Genomic DNA, 16,687 nt, shown 5'->3' on the forward strand with positions numbered 1-16,687 from the left:
ACCAAAAAAAAATGGCCCTTGAAATAAAGCATGGCTGTGTTTTTGTTATTGCACCAGTGCGGTCTTGCAGTTGTTCAGGATTGGAGGCCAGCTGAGCAGGTTCTGTTTCCTCTGCCATGTGGTCCCCGTTGGCACCTCCTGTCCTGTGTGGGATGTGTGAGCTGCCATAGCAGCGATTTATATCAAGCTTCAGGCTTCTATCCCACTGGAGATGTTGCCATACCCAATAACAAGGATGCGAAGTCTATCCAGATTCAGAAACCAGTTCAGACTCCTTCTGAGATGTGACCTTGTGGCACGAGGGAACACAAGGTCACCCCACAGCCCGCTGTGTGTTTTTGTTCTTTTTATTTTATATATAAACCGTCCTGCGCTGTGTTACATCTTTGGAACGTTTTTATTTATCACTGAACCGTGAGGATTACACCCTTTTTATGGCATCCTAAAGTATATATTATGAGTTGCCCACAAGTCGAACTAGCATGCCTCTGATCCCTCGACCATTTTATCTCCTCAAATGCATTTTTTGGTTTTTGGTTTTTCTTTCTCTTAAGATAGTAACACTTTTAAAAAAAAAAAAAAAAAAAAAAAAAAAAGAAAAATGGCCCTGTACTGTTTGTTACTTTGAAGAACACAAATAAAAGCTGTTTTCGTATTTATAGTAAAAAGTCCTGGAAGCAGTACACACAGGAGGTAACTCTTAAACATGCAAACAGAGGATGGGTTGATCAGATATTCGAAGGAAAAAGCCAAGCATTGGCACTGTACAGTATATATATAAAAAAAAAGTCTTAGCAGCCCAAAATAAACACGCGGGCGCTATCTAGTGGTCACAAGTTGTATCTTACATTGGTTCTTAATTGCGGTATATTTTTCAGAGTGGAATCATTTTCCTACACTGTTCTAAAACTTTTTTTTACGCAGCGTAATTACATGGTTTGTTTCCTCTAACTGGAACCCCTTTTACAACAGTTCACGTCTGGGACAGCCCACTGACACACAAGTGTGTACTGCATAATGCAGTATGTCTGAAACTCACACATTGCCCTGGGGTGGAAATACCACAGGCTAGTTGCCTAGCCCTGCCACTAGCCAGCAGAAAGTCGACATCTCCTATCCTAATATCAGTAAGTGTCCAGGAGTGACAGATCATTGAGATACAGGACACAAGTGCTGACCCACGAACAATCATTAAAATCAATAAGGACACACATTTAGACATGCGACCGGATGCCAGTTAAGGATATAATTACAGACATGTTTCGGTTTCAGTATGGAGTGGCAAACGGATCAAATAAACCTCCCAGCACTGTGTGGGTTGACTGCATTGAGGCTTGTCTAACCGATATAACCCCCTCCCTGCTGTTCTGGCTTGGTGCCGGGACCTAACCCTGTCTGTTTCGTTTCCTCAGGCCTGCCCGTCGGCGCAGGGAACTAGGTGCTGCGGCAAACAGCAGCTTCCCTGGGGATCTAACCACGCCAGCCATCGTTTCCAACACCTCCATCGACACCTCCACCACGGACAGCCCCAGCGAGGAGTACGTGAAGCTGTCCGAGAAGGTCTGGTTCAAGGAGTCCCTGGTCATCTCCAACCTGCGGCATTTCACTGGCTACCGGATCGAGATCCACGCCTGCAACCACAACGCCGAGAACGTGGGCTGCAGCGTGGCTGCGTACGTCAGTGCCAGGACCATGCCTGAGGGTAGGGTATCGTTCACTGCGTTTAGACTGGATTCTTTTGACTCCGGAAACAAATGTTTGGAAGGGTTCATAGGGATTGGAAATAAGACTCCAATCGCACAGCAGTCTCGCCCATTCCAGCTTTTACTACCAGCTTGATGAGACATCAGATGTGTGCATCTTATTAAACTCGAGGTAAAACAAGGAATGGATCAAACTGCTATGAAATGGGAAGTCTTATATTTCCGTCCCTGGTTCGGAGGAAGCCATCCTTCTGAAACTTTTGCACTTGAATCAGATTGCCACAAACGGGTAACTCGAATCCGATCCATATAAAAGGCTACTGAAAAGTAAAACCTGATCATTTCTACACACCGTGAGCCCTTCTCAGAGGTTTGCCGCAGTATAACATGGCAAAATCCCAGTTATTCAGAAAGCGTAGTAACAGGTAAGTGGTAGAGCTCTGTTGCAGATCTCCAAGGTTATGTTATGCACTTGCCATTGTGTACCCAAGCAGCTTGTCCCAGTCTATTTATTTTTTAATCTGCAGGTTAAGTGGGAGAACGACACGGCCGGGGCGGTAGATAACGCAGCTTCCTTTGGAGATAACGAACTTGACAAACTGATAATTTGCAGAGTTTGATTCATTACAAAGTAGTTCACAGCTAATAAGCCAATTGCCAATCTTGGATCCCATTATTTCCCATCTCCCACCACTGTAACTTTCTGACTAGTTGCCATCATCATTAACTAGGCTGCAAACCTTAGTAAACTAATGAATTCTTATTGTCCCATCTTACATACGCGTTTTCTGTTTTTATTTGTATAAAAAGGCAGGAAATGACATTCTCCAAACTGAGAACTGAGATTCTTTTTAATTGCAGACAAGGCTGATGACATCGTTGGGCCAGTGACGCACGACGTCTTGGAGAACAACGTCGTGTTTGTCAAGTGGACGGAACCCAAAGACCCGAACGGCCTGATAATCCTGTACGAGATTCATTACAAGAGGCTTGGAGAGACCGAGGTGAGGCGGGGCAGACGTTCTGGCTTCTTCCTCTCATGCTTTCACCTTGTGTTTTAAAGCGCCGGCTCTTGCATTACTGAGGCTCGTCTTTTTTTATTAAAGGGTGAAATACGACAAGCATGAATGGCTGTAGCGTCGGTTTTTATTTTCTTGCGCACGTTGTGGATTTTGGCAGCCAGGAAGACTTTTTTTTTTTTCTCCCTTTTTCTTTCTTTAGAAATCCAAACAATGTAACGGAATAACGGCTTCTCTGTTCGTTCCTCGGCCCCCGTCTTTGAGCAAACCGTGCCAGTTTGCTCCAGTGTGTGTGAAGGGTTAGTGATATACTGATAGGGTTGTGCAGTGAGTCGCTGTGTCAGCCCCACGAGTGCCATGTTTCAGTATCCTTACTGAAAGCATTAAAGCTGTGTTAGGTACGTGTAACACTGCTACGGTTTTCAAATACACCGACTCTCATTCAATGCATTAAAAAGCCCTTGTTGCTGCTGCTGCTGCTTTTTTTTTTTTTTATTACTACTCCTACGATCCCGTTCTCGAGTGCTGATAGTATTGCTGTCGGCATGGTGATGCCTCTTATGTCGCCTAAATGCTGGGAGTGACACAAGCTGCTTCCTGACGATTGGCAAGAGCCACTTTCTATATGAGCGTCTGCAGTTTCCTAGTATATGTGGAGCAAGTCCAAGGGCAAGTGATTTTTTGAAACGGATGTCGGTGTGCTGCGGATGCCGGACATGTCAACAGTGCTGTTTTCAGACTTCTAAATCTGGCACCTAACACTGCTTTTACGTGCATCGTTAGCGATCTATTACTTGGGTAAATGCACAGCGCACTATATAGAAAGCAGTAGATTTAAGTTTTTTAATGTCCTAGATATTAATGGAAAATATTTAGTGCATCTATTTTTTGCATAGCAGTTGGTGGCATTTTACGGGGGGTTGAATATGCAACGTTCAGTAAAACTTTCAAGAGGCGCAGCACACGCAGTGTTTCCAGATGAAGTGACACATGGCTTTGTCTCTCTTGCTGTCAGGAGCTGCACCAGTGTGTCTCTAGGAAGAGCTATGCTACTGATCAGGGGTACAAGCTGCAAGTGCTGCACTCGGGGAACTACTCCATCCGAATCAGAGCAACCTCGCTGGCTGGGAACGGCTCGTGGACGGAGCCAGCCTACTTCTACGTTAAAGATTACAGTGAGTTTCTAGATTAGCCCTAAACTTGTGAAGAAGGCTCGCAAATTGCTTTCCCAAGGTGCTGTGTCACAGCGTGCGTTGCACGTTTCAGTAAGTGGCGAAAGAGACTTATTTGGGAATGCTTTGGTGAGAATGAAGGTGGAGTGTAATGTTTCGACTCTAATCATATGGGGTGAAGGTTTTACAGAGGCTCTGAACAGTTAGCGGTTGCAAGTATTGCCTGATGGCCCCTCGGTGGATATTATTTTTTTAAATAAAAAAATAAGAAAGAAAAAAAGAAAATGGTCCATCCTGTTTCAAGCTTAGTACAGCAATTCAACGTTGTAAAAATAAAAAAAAAATTGCTAAAATAACATTAGCAACTAACAAGCACATATTCTTACTATGGGACGCAGTGAATTTCTACGGATCTGTAAGAATTATCTCTAGTTATTTCTGTATATTTTGTGTAGCCTGTTTAATACTAATGGTTTTCAGAGGTTTCTGGTTAGAGGATTTGGCAACTCCATCAAATGAAATGCGTGCCTCCTTGGTCTTGCAGGGGATAACCATTCGAACCTGGCGAAGATCGTCATTGGGCCGGTAATCTGCATCATTCTGGTTCTCGGAGCGGCAGGGGTCGTCTTCATGGTGGTGAAGAAGAGGTAAGCTTTTGGAATAATCCATTATTTTATCAGAAAAAGCGCAGAAGCCAAATATCTTCGACTTAACTAATTACCTTACTGCTTTTTAATATAATTATTATTATTTTTGTATGTCCTAGGCAAACAGAAGGACCAACAGGACCACTCTATGCCTCATCTAACCCAGAGTACCTCAGTGCTAACGATGGTAAGTGTTCCTGCTGGTTATATGAATAACAATATAGTATGTATATAAAATCTTGTCCTGTAGCTTTTGAGACCACATCAGTAAGTTCCTCCAGGTGATGGTTCAGACCCAAAACAATCTCCACCGCTGTTCCCTTTTAGTGTACGTGCCAGATGAGTGGGAGGTTCTCCGTGAAAAGATTACTATCCTGCGAGAGCTGGGCCAGGGCTCCTTCGGCATGGTGTACGAAGGAATCGCAAAGGACATCGTGAAAGGAGAGCCGGAAATGAGGGTCGCTGTGAAGACGGTTAACGAGTCCGCCAGCCTGCGAGAACGCATTGAATTCCTCAATGAGGCTTCGGTCATGAAAGCATTCGTCTGTCATCACGTGGTATGTAGATACAGGCTCAGCTCCACCGCGTCTTCTGGATAGTACCCAACTCCTCTGTGTGTGTGTGTGTGTGTGAATATGAAGCCCACCAGGTTTTATTAGCTAAGATAATGTAATCGCAAAGTTGGAATGGATCAAACTGCTGTGCAAAAGGAGTCATGCTTCCCTGCAATAGTTTAATCACTATGCAGACGCTTATGTCATTATAATTGTCATACTGATTTAGCAAAATCTTAAAACATGAGTGCTTGCCTGCTTCCTGGTTTCTGTCCTGCGGTTAAAGTATTGCTTAGGGTTCGTCTTCTCTGGCTTTACAGGTGCGTCTGCTGGGCGTGGTGTCCAAAGGCCAGCCCACGCTGGTTGTGATGGAGCTGATGACCCATGGTGATCTGAAGAGTTACCTGCGCTCACTGCGGCCCGAGGCAGAGGTAATGGCCACCTTTGTCTTGACAACAAAAAAAATGATCGTTATTGCAAATTGAAAAGCAGTGTCGAAATTCCTGTTGCCCTTTCTTGCAGTGATGGTAATAGACAGTAACATGCATGGAAATGAAATCTTCAGAGTATTTTATTTTTGTAGAATGCTTTAGAGCGTTGCAACTATAATTAGGCTGCTAATTTTGTTCCTAATGCCCTCTGCAGAATAACCCGGGCAGCCCTCCTCCTACACTGAAAGAGATGATCCAGATGGCAGCGGAGATAGCTGATGGCATGGCATACCTCAACGCAAAGAAGTTTGTTCACAGAGACCTGGCAGCGAGAAACTGTATGGTGGGGGAGGACTTCACTGTTAAAATAGGAGGTACGTCCTGAAAGAATATCTCCCCCCATACAGTCAAGCTGACACATCCTCCCTCCCTTTGGTATTGTCTTTTAACATCTCTGTGTTGAGCTGGTTAGATCTTCAATGTTAGTGCGTGCGAGCTTGTTTGGAGCAGGACCTCTCAACCTTTGTCCATTAATCACGCAATATGAAAAATGTTTCAGAGCCTGAATATCAGCAGGGCGCTTATTTCATTTTTGTATTCTTTTATTTGTTTATTTCGAATTTTGCAGTAGTTGCTTGACAGATCTATGAATTCCACCTTTTGAGATGAACTAGTTACATAATAAAATTGTTTACAGCTACAGCCAAAAAGTTTTGCATCACCTAGAATTTTAGGATCGAGGTATAGGAACATAATTTAGGTATTTTATTTAACACAATGATATCCCTAAAATCTACCGGAAGCCATAATAGTAGTACAGTATTTCATGTTAGATTTTGAAATGCCACATTTTTGTCAGTGGTATGTAATTCAATATGTTAACGTAACGTTATTTATCAGGTATCATGTGACTTTATGAAGCAAAATTAGTTAATTCTATAGGGTGATGGCTATAGCTGTATGTATTGAATTTACAGCAGTTCAGTTTCATCACGAGAGCTAATCATTTTAGATTTTGGAATGACGAGAGACATCTACGAAACCGATTACTACCGGAAAGGAGGGAAAGGGCTGCTGCCAGTGAGATGGATGGCTCCAGAGTCCTTGAAAGACGGAGTCTTCACAGCACATTCAGACTGCTGGTGAGTTTCACAGCCATGGAGATTTCAACCTGTGCCGACACAAGCACAATATAATATATGTATATAATCTCAGTTGCTGCTGAATCTAAGAACCAAGATAGAAATGAGGTTACCTGTAGACAAGCCCAACAGGATCACATACATATTGCAGTGGTGGAACTGGGTGAACGCTGCTTCCAGCGACACACACACATGCACAGAAATACTTTGACTCTCAATACTGGATATTTGACTGACATACCATGTTTCATTGTTATTGTGTGTAACATATTGTTGATCTTATTTCGTGGTGTATGGTGTATCAATGGATCCGTTTTGATTTTATTTAATTTTTTTGTGAAGTGAGGCAGGGAAGCATATTGGCGTTGCGCACTGAAGCCCACCAGTGAGGTATTGTGCGCTGAAGCCTGTGCAGCACTGATATGCGTCCCCACCTCACTTCAGAAAATCAGCCTTGCGGTGTCTTTATAAGAAGCTGGAGTGATCAAGCAGGGCAAATACGGATCTAAGCAGGAATAGTGAAATATACAGAAGCCACACAATGTGCACCGAGCTAACAGCGGCATGGTTTGAATGTTGCAGGTCTTTTGGAGTGGTGCTGTGGGAGATCAGCACATTGGCAGAGCAGCCGTATCAGGGTCTGTCTAATGAACAGGTATTGAAATTCGTCATGGACGGGGGATATCTGGACCGCCCGGACAACTGCGCAGAGAGGCTGTAAGTAGGGTTTCCTCGTGGCTTGGGGATGTATAATACGCCAGTACAGTATGGGGGGTAGACTGAATCGCTTGTTGCTGGGTTTTATTTGCGAGGCTAAAACCGTCGTCTAGTCTTTAAGCTGTATGACGGAATGCAGTTTATATCCGTGTTAGATGAAACCAAGAACAAAAAAAAAAATAAGAAAAAACAGCAGCAAGAAAATCATTTTAATTCACTCTAGCTAATGTAAACTGAGTGAAACTGAGCTATCAGAGCCACACTGGCACACTTGTGGCAGTGCCTTGAGTACAATGGTCTTAATATAGAGCTGGTCCTGATGGAGGCTTTTCAGATAGGAGGCACCTGTTTGCAGGTGAACTTTTAGCTGTATCTATATAAAACCTGCTCCAAATGTACTATACATGCTTTCCAGTTACACTATAGAATATAGGGCATACATTACATGTAGCAACATGGAAGCAGCCTGTGCCACAGAGTTTATTACATTAGGTAGCAAGGTGTTTGAATGGCCATTTATATGTAATTAAACAGTAGTTATGCGTAATAGCTGGGGGCCATCTGTAATTACCAGTCATTACAATGTAATTACACAGCTATTCATGCCCCTGGTAATCTGAAGCACCACCGGCTTTCCTTCGCCCCTAAAACAAAGCTGAGGGTGGTTCTGTACGATACGGTGACTGGGCTCTCCTCCCGCCCCACAGGCACAACCTGATGCAGATGTGCTGGCAGTACAACCCCAAGATGCGACCCACCTTCCTGGAGATCATGGAGATGATGAAGGACGACCTCCACCCCAGTTTCCAGGAGCTGTCCTTCTTCTACAGCGAAGAGAACAAACCCCCGGAGAACGAGGAGTTCGACATGGACTTTGAAAACATGGAGAACATTCCTCTGGACCCAGCCTCCTATTCCCAGAGAGAGAACAGCTTGGGAAGGGACAACGGGCTGAGGGGGAACTATGAGGAGCATGTGCCCTACACGCATATGAACGGGGGCAAGAAGAACGGGCGGATCTTATCATTACCCAGGTCCAGCCCATCCTAACATTTTCTGTTCACTTTGTTTTTTTTAAGGCCCTACAACACATCTCAGGACTTTTTACTTGGCTGCCACAGTGTGAGACACAGGATGCAAAGTTTGTATTCATAATATTTTTTAATTATCATCCTTTTTTTTTTTTTTTTTTTATTGCCAAGTTTTCCGACTGGTCAGTGGAATTAACTGTGAGAACCCGTTATCAAAAGGCTGCTAAAAAAAAAACCCCGAAAAACTCGCGCCATCCCACCACCGACCTCCTTCTAGTAAATCCAATGGTTTTAAGAGGAAGTGACCTTGATCTCTGTGGCCTGAAAACAACAGCAATTTATTATTTTCCTTAAAACAAACAGTTTCACTGATTTACACGAGACACCGACATAGGCAGTATCTCGTGGAACAAAACTCATCTACTCAAAAAAGGAAAAAAAGGTATTTTTTTTTGTTCTGCAGAATTCCAAACTTCACACAGATCTCTTTTGATTGTTTTTATTTTGTTTACTCACGTTACCGGCTGAAGGATTATTATTATTATTATTATTATTATTATTATTATTATTATTATTATTATTATTATTATTATTATTGTTTTAAAGTGATTGGACGGAAATAATTCCTCAGATTGACCAATAGCTGCTGCTTTGACATTTAGTGTGTATACAGTAGAAGATCATTATATATATTGTGGTGTGTTTTTTTTGTACATAATTTGATGTGTTAATGTTTTTACCACAGAGGCTTTTCTTTTCTTCAAAGCCTGTTTTTATTTTTTTGTCTGAGTCTTTTTGTTGTTTTGTCCCCCGTCCCGCAACCCAAAAATCAAATTCATTATTTTTATAATGATCAGACTGCCAAGCAAAGTGTAGTCTAGGCTTCACTGGAGGAGTATTCTGTTCTCAGACGCTGAGACATGCCATTAATAACCAGAGGTTCATATACAGACATGTAGGATCTGGTTCATTCACGACGTTTAAAACAGAGTACAAAAAAAAAAAAGTCTTGTCTGCACGGACCCTATTCACTATTACTTAAAGGTTTATTTAAATTCTGTTTGATATTCAGTAACTGATCGAGGCTCTCTTTTAAGCAACAGTGTCAAAAAGTGAATAGAAAGTCTCTTCAAATGCAGCAGGTTTCACATCCCTGCTTAGTAATCATCCTGGCCTAGCGCATGTTACTTTAGGAATGAGCTAACTGGAGCCACGCATGTTTAGAGCTTCTAAATAGGACTCTGTTTCAGTAGCAGCAGGCAACTTTACAGATACAGAACAACATGGATAGCAACAATGCGACCATGCTTTTACAACATGGATAGCAACAATGCGACCATGCTTCCCACTGAAACCTTGTCAGGTCTGGTTAGCGTTGTGGTTTGCCTGCGTCCTGTGGGGTAGGGTTTGGGATTTGGTGATAGACCTGAAGTTCTGTAGATCTGGCAGGAATGGAGCATGTCAGATGAATTTTTTTTTTTTTTTTCCAAGGCGTTTTTTTTCCGTCGCGTTTGCAGTAGGCGTCTGTGTAACGTGATCTCCGGGTCAGACAAGCTTGTACTTGTAGCGCTTTCTCGAATATCTGCGGGTTTCCAGCGGGGTCTCATTTCTACGTGTGCTTTGCATCCTTCTTTTTTGTTGTTTTTTTTTTTCTCAGTCTTGTATGCTCAGCACCAACTCAAATTACTGTGTCACAGTTCTGAAGTGACAGGGTCAGAGGGATACAGACACAGGACCTGAGGGGAATTGAATGTACTTTTTTTGTTTTTGTTTTATATATGTATTTGAGCCGCTATCAGAAACCATCATTGTGCAGCAGATCTAATTCAGTACAGCACCACAAAATGTAATTGGTTTTGTGTTTTAAAATCAGTCCCCTCCCTCCAGCCCCCTTCGGGGTTGCGTTGTGTAGCTTGTTTGTTTATTTTTCATTATCTCGGGAATTGTGTAAATATATTAGCCGTCTCAAAGTCGTGCCTTTTCATTAAGAGGCCTATACTTAAAACAGTTGAGGGATGTACCTGCTAAAAGCTTTTTTTTCTGTGAAAAGATATATCTTTGTAAGCTTCAAATCTCTCTTTTTTTAGTTTTTTCTTTGAGTGGGTTTTATTTTTAAATGGAGCATTTAGCAATGAAAGTTTCTTATGAACCTAAGCTTATAAAGGTGCAGTATACTCCAATGTGTTCGATTCACAAAACATAATTGGTAAACGCTTACCAGCAATACTCCAGGTATCTTTTAAGATGGATGCTAGCACACTGTAATTTGTCTCCAGTGTGTGGACACATCTGCAAAGCAGCTTAGTTGAGACAGTCCGCAGTGTGACTTCTTCTGAAGTGTATGGAACAACCTTGCAAACTCTTAGGATATGAAAATCAATGAAGTAAAACCAATTCTTTCAAATACAACAGCAACAAAAAACGACAGTGTAAAGGTTTGACTCGTTGTGTGTATCTCCAAGGGTTAAACCAGCATGGGGATACTGCTTGCTTATCAGTGAGGTTTAACGTTTGGGGTGTTTCCACAGTAATGTTGAATATCGTAAGCATTAAGTTCAGTGATTTCAAATTTTATTTTTTTTATAACAAACAAATCTCGTCTACTGCACTTAGTGGTCACAGCAGAGTAAGTTTGAGGTCACATTTACAGAATTGCTACATTTATATATAGATATCTTTTTTTCTTGCTTTGTAAATACTGTGTAATGTTAATTTTAACTTGTATGGTGCCTAGTTTTAGTTGAAAGAAAGAAAAAAAAAAAACTATGGAGTCTAATAAATATGTCAGCAGCTCTAACACTACATTAGCTGAATAATAATTCTCACAGTTTTGTAATTCAGAAGATTCTTATATTTGGAAAATACAGAAATTAATATTTTATTTATTTTAATATGATAGAAATCACTGTACAACCCCGATTTGCATTTTATTAAAGACATAAAAAAAGTAAGATACAGAGCATGTACATTTGTTTATATATATATATATATATATATATATATATATATATATATATATATATATATAAAAAAGTAAGGAGTTGAAACAGTGGTGCGAAAATTTTTATTTTCTGTTCTGGCACAGTCTACCTCAGTGTATTGTTAGGATAGTCGTAGTACAGTTAACACAGAACATCTCCTGGCATGCCACAGTATTCTGATCAAGACCCACTGTAATTAATGACAGATCCAGCAGCATCCAGAGTGGCGGGTACACCGAGAAATACTTGGCAGGCACCTGGAACTAATTTATTTACAGAACATGCATTTACATTGATGGCCGGTTAGTACATAAACTAAAATAATGACGTTATTAAAGAGAAGGGCAATAGATGTCCAGCAGATTACAGCAGTGCTTTGTATCGTCATGCATGCGTTGTCCTTTTTTCCCAAATGTCTCTTGTTACCAGCAATGGCAGCAATTTGTATTCCAGCGTCTCAGTTTCAGTATGATTAATCTGTAAAAGAAAATGCCAAAGGTTGTTTTTTATTTTTTCAGTCTTGTACTGTAATCTGAAAATATGAACTGTTATTTTGGCATGCAGTACACAAGACCATTTTGCAGAGTTGAGTCTTTCCTTGTTCAGTCGTTTCTAGTGAGTCAGGATTCCTAGACCTCTAAAGAAGGCGTTGAAAAGGTTAAAAAGTATATATCTTACCTCATCTTTACCATTGGACTATTTGATAACAAGGTCTTGCCTTAGATTTTGAAAACAATGCATGCTATATTTCTGTATGCACATGCAGTACCTTTTTTTATTCAGAATGACCACACTTGTATTGTCAAAGCAAATCTAAATGAATCCTTAAAACAGGATTTTCAATATGTGCAGCACAGAGGATTGGTGTCAAACTCGTATTGAGTTTGTAACTTGATATCCCTGGATCCCTCTAGTGTATTTTATTTTATTTTTTTATAACAAAACACACACGCACTCAGTATCACAATGTCACAGACACTGGTACCTCAGTGTGTCACGCAGTCCAGTAACATTGTGAAAAAAGGGGCTTCTGCATTCAGCATGTGGGTCAGGCAGTCCATTCGCAGACACACACACATCTATATATACATGCAGGATGTGCTCGCTCTTAACGCTGGGTTCTATAGAGTGTGTTTACAGCAGGTTTGCTCCGCAGGTGCCTCTCTGACTCTGGTAGTGAACGGGACTCTTGCACGGAATACCAAGCCATGATCCTGCTCTGTCCTTCCACAGGCCAGTGCCGCAGGACTGCCGGGGGTTGTGTTAGTAGGCAAAAGAAAACTATTAAAACTCTAAATTCTGCAACAGTTATGTTCTAAGCCAGGTCTTTGTTCCAATCTAGTCCTAAATTAATAAACAAACCCTTGCCTGTTAAATAAACTAATAAATATCAGGGCCATTTGGAAAACGAACCAACAGTTGAAGGCCAAACTTTCACACTGTCTATTTTCACCTTCAGAAGCAGTCGCAGACGACCCATAAAGCAGTCCAGTGACTGCTGTGGATTCAATGATTTGTCTTGCTAGTACTGTAATTGTTCCTTACAGAATCACAGAACCCATGTTGGAGGTGAGCGTTGTTATTATAATATTTGATAATATTTGTTTATTTAGCAGACGCCTTTATCCAAGGCGACTTACAGAGACTAGGGTGTGTGAACGATGCATCAGCTGCAGAGTCACTTACAATTACGTCTCACCTGAAAGACGGAGCACAAGGAGGTTAAGTGACTTGCTCAGGGTCACACAATGAGTCAGTGGCTGAGGTGGGATTTGAACCAGGGACCTCCTGGTTATCAGCCCTTTTCCTGCAAGCAAATAGCTGAAAACCAAAACTGCAGGAGCAGTCCTGCCCCTTTGAGTTTCACAATTTTAAGAGAGAAATGAAATCCCGGACAAGCTATTTCACTTCTGGGCACCATCAGTTGCAGGTCCCTTGTAATTGCAAACCCAGCTAACATCCAAGCTGAACCGACAGATTTTCACTGGTCAGCGACATTCGAAAAGATCGGCTTACCCTTCAAACCAAGCGTGACGTGGCAATGTTTCGGTTCCCTGCTTGTCAGTTTGTTTTTTTTATTAAATAATAAGTGTCTTGTGAAAAGATAGCTTTTTGTCGCTGGAAGGGCAGTGTAAAGATGTTGTAATATTAGACAAGCCTATTGTTTTCCATGGTAAGAGATGCATTTGAGAAATTACAGGGGGAAAAAATCCCCAGTCCTGATTCTCAGTGCAGACGGTTGCTGTGAGCTGTGTTGTAAATAAGGGTGGTGGAAGCTTCAAGAGAAAATATTCAAGTGTTAAATCGAAGCTTTTTTACCTTCTGAAAAATATCAGGCTCAAAAGTGGCACAACGCCTTTTTGCATGGAGTATTGTGTGACTAAAAGTCCTCAGCTTTATGCAAAATCTTAAGGAAGCCCTCTGACATGTGGTCCAAAAAAAGCAGGCCTTGGTGGTTTGTTTTTTTTAATTGTATATTTTACTGTGAATATACCAAGAGACCGTGGATACTAAGCAGATTCGCCAGGATTTTGCAGCAGATTTTTTCGACATCAGAAACTGCACGCCTCCCTAACGTGGAACTAAAGACTGGAACTAAAGTATTTAAAAAAAATAAATATAAAAAAGAATAAGACATTTATAGTACCAGGACAATCTTGTGTGCCATAACAATACAAACGTTAGCGAGGCATGCACAAAGGACTGAGCTAAATCCTTGCCTGCTCTCCAAGTCCTAGCCACCCACACAGTTTTATTGCAATCTTCTGCTGGATCCAAATAATATACAACACAACAAAACCTGTCTGCTTCCTCAGACATCGCCCCACATGGTTGTTCTGCACATTTACCCAGCGCGAAAGGGTCTTGGATCAGAATAAAGAAACTGGCTCTACAGGAGTATTGAAAGTTTTTAAGATATTGTGATTGTATTATTATTTTTTAAGATTCTATGTGCTTACACATCAAAGGCCAATGTGAGGCTGTTTAGATACTCTTCTGCTTGGCTCAGTGTTACTGTATTTGGATATGTGAATTATTTTTCAAGGAGGAAAAAAATAACAAAACAACAAACTTGTTTCTACTTGGCTAAACCTGGCTTGCTTTGTTTAAAAATAACAATTTGAATAACCGTACGCCATGCAAAAATTAAGTAAATAATGACACGGCGCGAGTCTTATTTTTACATGTTTATTAAGAAAAGATCATGAATGCATGAATTCTCCTCAAAACTTGTGCAGTTCCCATAATGTAAATATTTTCTATATGTGTCCCGTAACTGATTTGAGACGCTTCAAAAGGGTGTGAAAATAAGCACTTGTATAATATTCAGGTCTGTTATTTTAGCCACAATAAGCTCAACAGCAAAGCAAGCTGGACGCTATAGCATGGTTTGAGGCAAGGCATTTATGTATTGTATTGTTAAAAAAAAAAAAAAAAAATATTACTTCTACATATGTTAATTTTCAACTTTTTTTTTTTTTTGGTTGCCAAAAAAAAAATAAAAAGAGTAAGCAAGTTTCTACCTGTAAACTTTTACTTCTCTTGTAACATAACGATGTATATAACTTTTACTAAATAAAACAAAAGTGAGATGTCCTTTGCTCATGCCACCACCCCCTCCAGTCTGGGAATTGTGACAAATATATAATAGGGTTTTAAACAGAGCAGAGCAGCAAACATCTTTAAAAACGGTGTCACCTGCCTGGAAATCTAGTGGTATCCCATGATTCCTGTCCTTTTAAAATCTTCAGAGATTCTTGTCAAGTACCTGACTATTTATTTAGCACTTATCAGAAGTGATCGAGCCCGTTGTCTGGGTTTTACCTGCGGGTATCTTCAATATATGCCCTTGCAATGTCGTTTCTTTTCCTGTCGCTTTATGCCAGATAGGAAGTGTTCTGTGTTTTTATTTTGTTACCAGACGCTTCTTTTTCAGGAACGTGCTTCGTGGGGAGAAGAGGAATCCCGTTTGCTTCGAAATGTGTAAACTGGAAATGAGCTCTTTTCAGACTGATAACATTAAAAAAAAAGCTGCTTCAACTCCACAATGTAATATCTGTCTGTGTGGGATTACCGACTTACGATATGGTATTCCTGTCTGCAAGGCTGTAATCGCATAGCCATTAACACTAGGTCTAACACATGATGAGCCAGATTCACAGTGCTGCAGTGCATATTTATAGAGCAGAAGAGGTGGCTCGTTTACGCACACAGTCAAGCTTGGACTGAATCCAGATCCTCTGCAGTGAATCTGACTAAATAGACCACCCCCATTAAGTTAAAACACTGCTCCCTTCCAGTTTACACATAATAAAAAGGTGCCCCCCCTTCCCCCCGCCCCTTTTAAGTGTTCTGTATTGCTGTTGGTTAAGTCTTTGCCATAGTTTTATTTTCTGTTTTATAATGCTGCTCTTTTTTTTCTTTGTGCACATAGACAGCCTCAGAATGCTTGAGTAGCCTCGCAGGATACCTCTCGTTTTTAATTTTTAAGATATATTTAAGAAAAAAAAAAAAAAAAAAAAAAAAAGGATCAAAATGTGCCATGATTAAAATAACGCTTGACGATTTATTTTTTCAATGTTTTCAAGTAGAGCCAAGCAGAGACATGTACAGAAAATATGTTGGAATGATGAGAAAAAAAAAATAAAAATCTTGCTGTGTGTAAATTATTCAATGATTAACTGTTTATATTAAAATTATGAATAAAATGATCGGAGAGTGTGTTTCTTGTGATGTTTCTTTTCACCCGAGGAGGAGGGGGTTGCATTATGTGAAAGTGATCGTTTTAGTAACACAGGTTATTTAACAAGGCTGTTCCAATAACAGGGTGCAGGGCAAGTCAAATTCCTTTCCTCTTACTTTGGAGACACAGAAAGAGATATCAAGCATGTCCATAACAGACATCTCCAGCCTATAGGCCAGCAAACGAGGGGTTAGTATCCTGGTAAGTATATTAGCTGGACTGGTTTTACAGTATGCTGTTGAGGCAGTCCGAATCTGCAGGAAAATCTGCAAAAAGAACATTCTTTCTGAAGAAGGGCTTTTGTCCAAAACGTCCTGAAATAAGTACTTTTTTAATCATTTAAACCTTTTCATTTTTTCGAAGGCAAAGATGAGATGCTTGATATACAAAGGCACGCAGGCCCCTATTAGATCTGCATTGAGGGATTTTAAAATGAGGTGCATCATTTGATCTTTGCACACAGGTTGCATGTCTCTATCAGTAAGGTAATTTGGGACATTTCCAGTACAGTACTTACACTATACACTAAAAAAAAAAAAAAAGAAA

The 16,687-nt window shown here is 40.7% G+C and overlaps 1 protein-coding gene across 1 annotated transcript in view; it reads left to right on the forward strand.

Annotated features, from left to right (window-relative positions):
* The window catches only part of LOC131721046 (insulin receptor-like), an 88,269-nt gene extending 72,150 nt beyond the window's left edge, over positions 1-16,119 (forward strand). Inside the window, exons 11-21 of the mRNA XM_059014064.1 lie at positions 1,413-1,702; positions 2,565-2,707; positions 3,738-3,897; positions 4,439-4,541; positions 4,661-4,728; positions 4,869-5,098; positions 5,416-5,526; positions 5,741-5,900; positions 6,539-6,668; positions 7,251-7,385; positions 8,093-16,119. Coding sequence (XP_058870047.1) covers positions 1,413-1,702; positions 2,565-2,707; positions 3,738-3,897; positions 4,439-4,541; positions 4,661-4,728; positions 4,869-5,098; positions 5,416-5,526; positions 5,741-5,900; positions 6,539-6,668; positions 7,251-7,385; positions 8,093-8,435 — 1,873 coding nt within the window. The 3' untranslated portion in view covers positions 8,436-16,119. The remainder of the gene's footprint in view (positions 1-1,412; positions 1,703-2,564; positions 2,708-3,737; positions 3,898-4,438; positions 4,542-4,660; positions 4,729-4,868; positions 5,099-5,415; positions 5,527-5,740; positions 5,901-6,538; positions 6,669-7,250; positions 7,386-8,092) is intronic.
* Positions 16,120-16,687: the final 568 nt, after the last annotated feature.

Source organism: Acipenser ruthenus, chromosome 47, assembly GCF_902713425.1.
Source record: "Acipenser ruthenus chromosome 47, fAciRut3.2 maternal haplotype, whole genome shotgun sequence".
NCBI classification, from domain to species: domain Eukaryota; kingdom Metazoa; phylum Chordata; class Actinopteri; order Acipenseriformes; family Acipenseridae; genus Acipenser; species Acipenser ruthenus.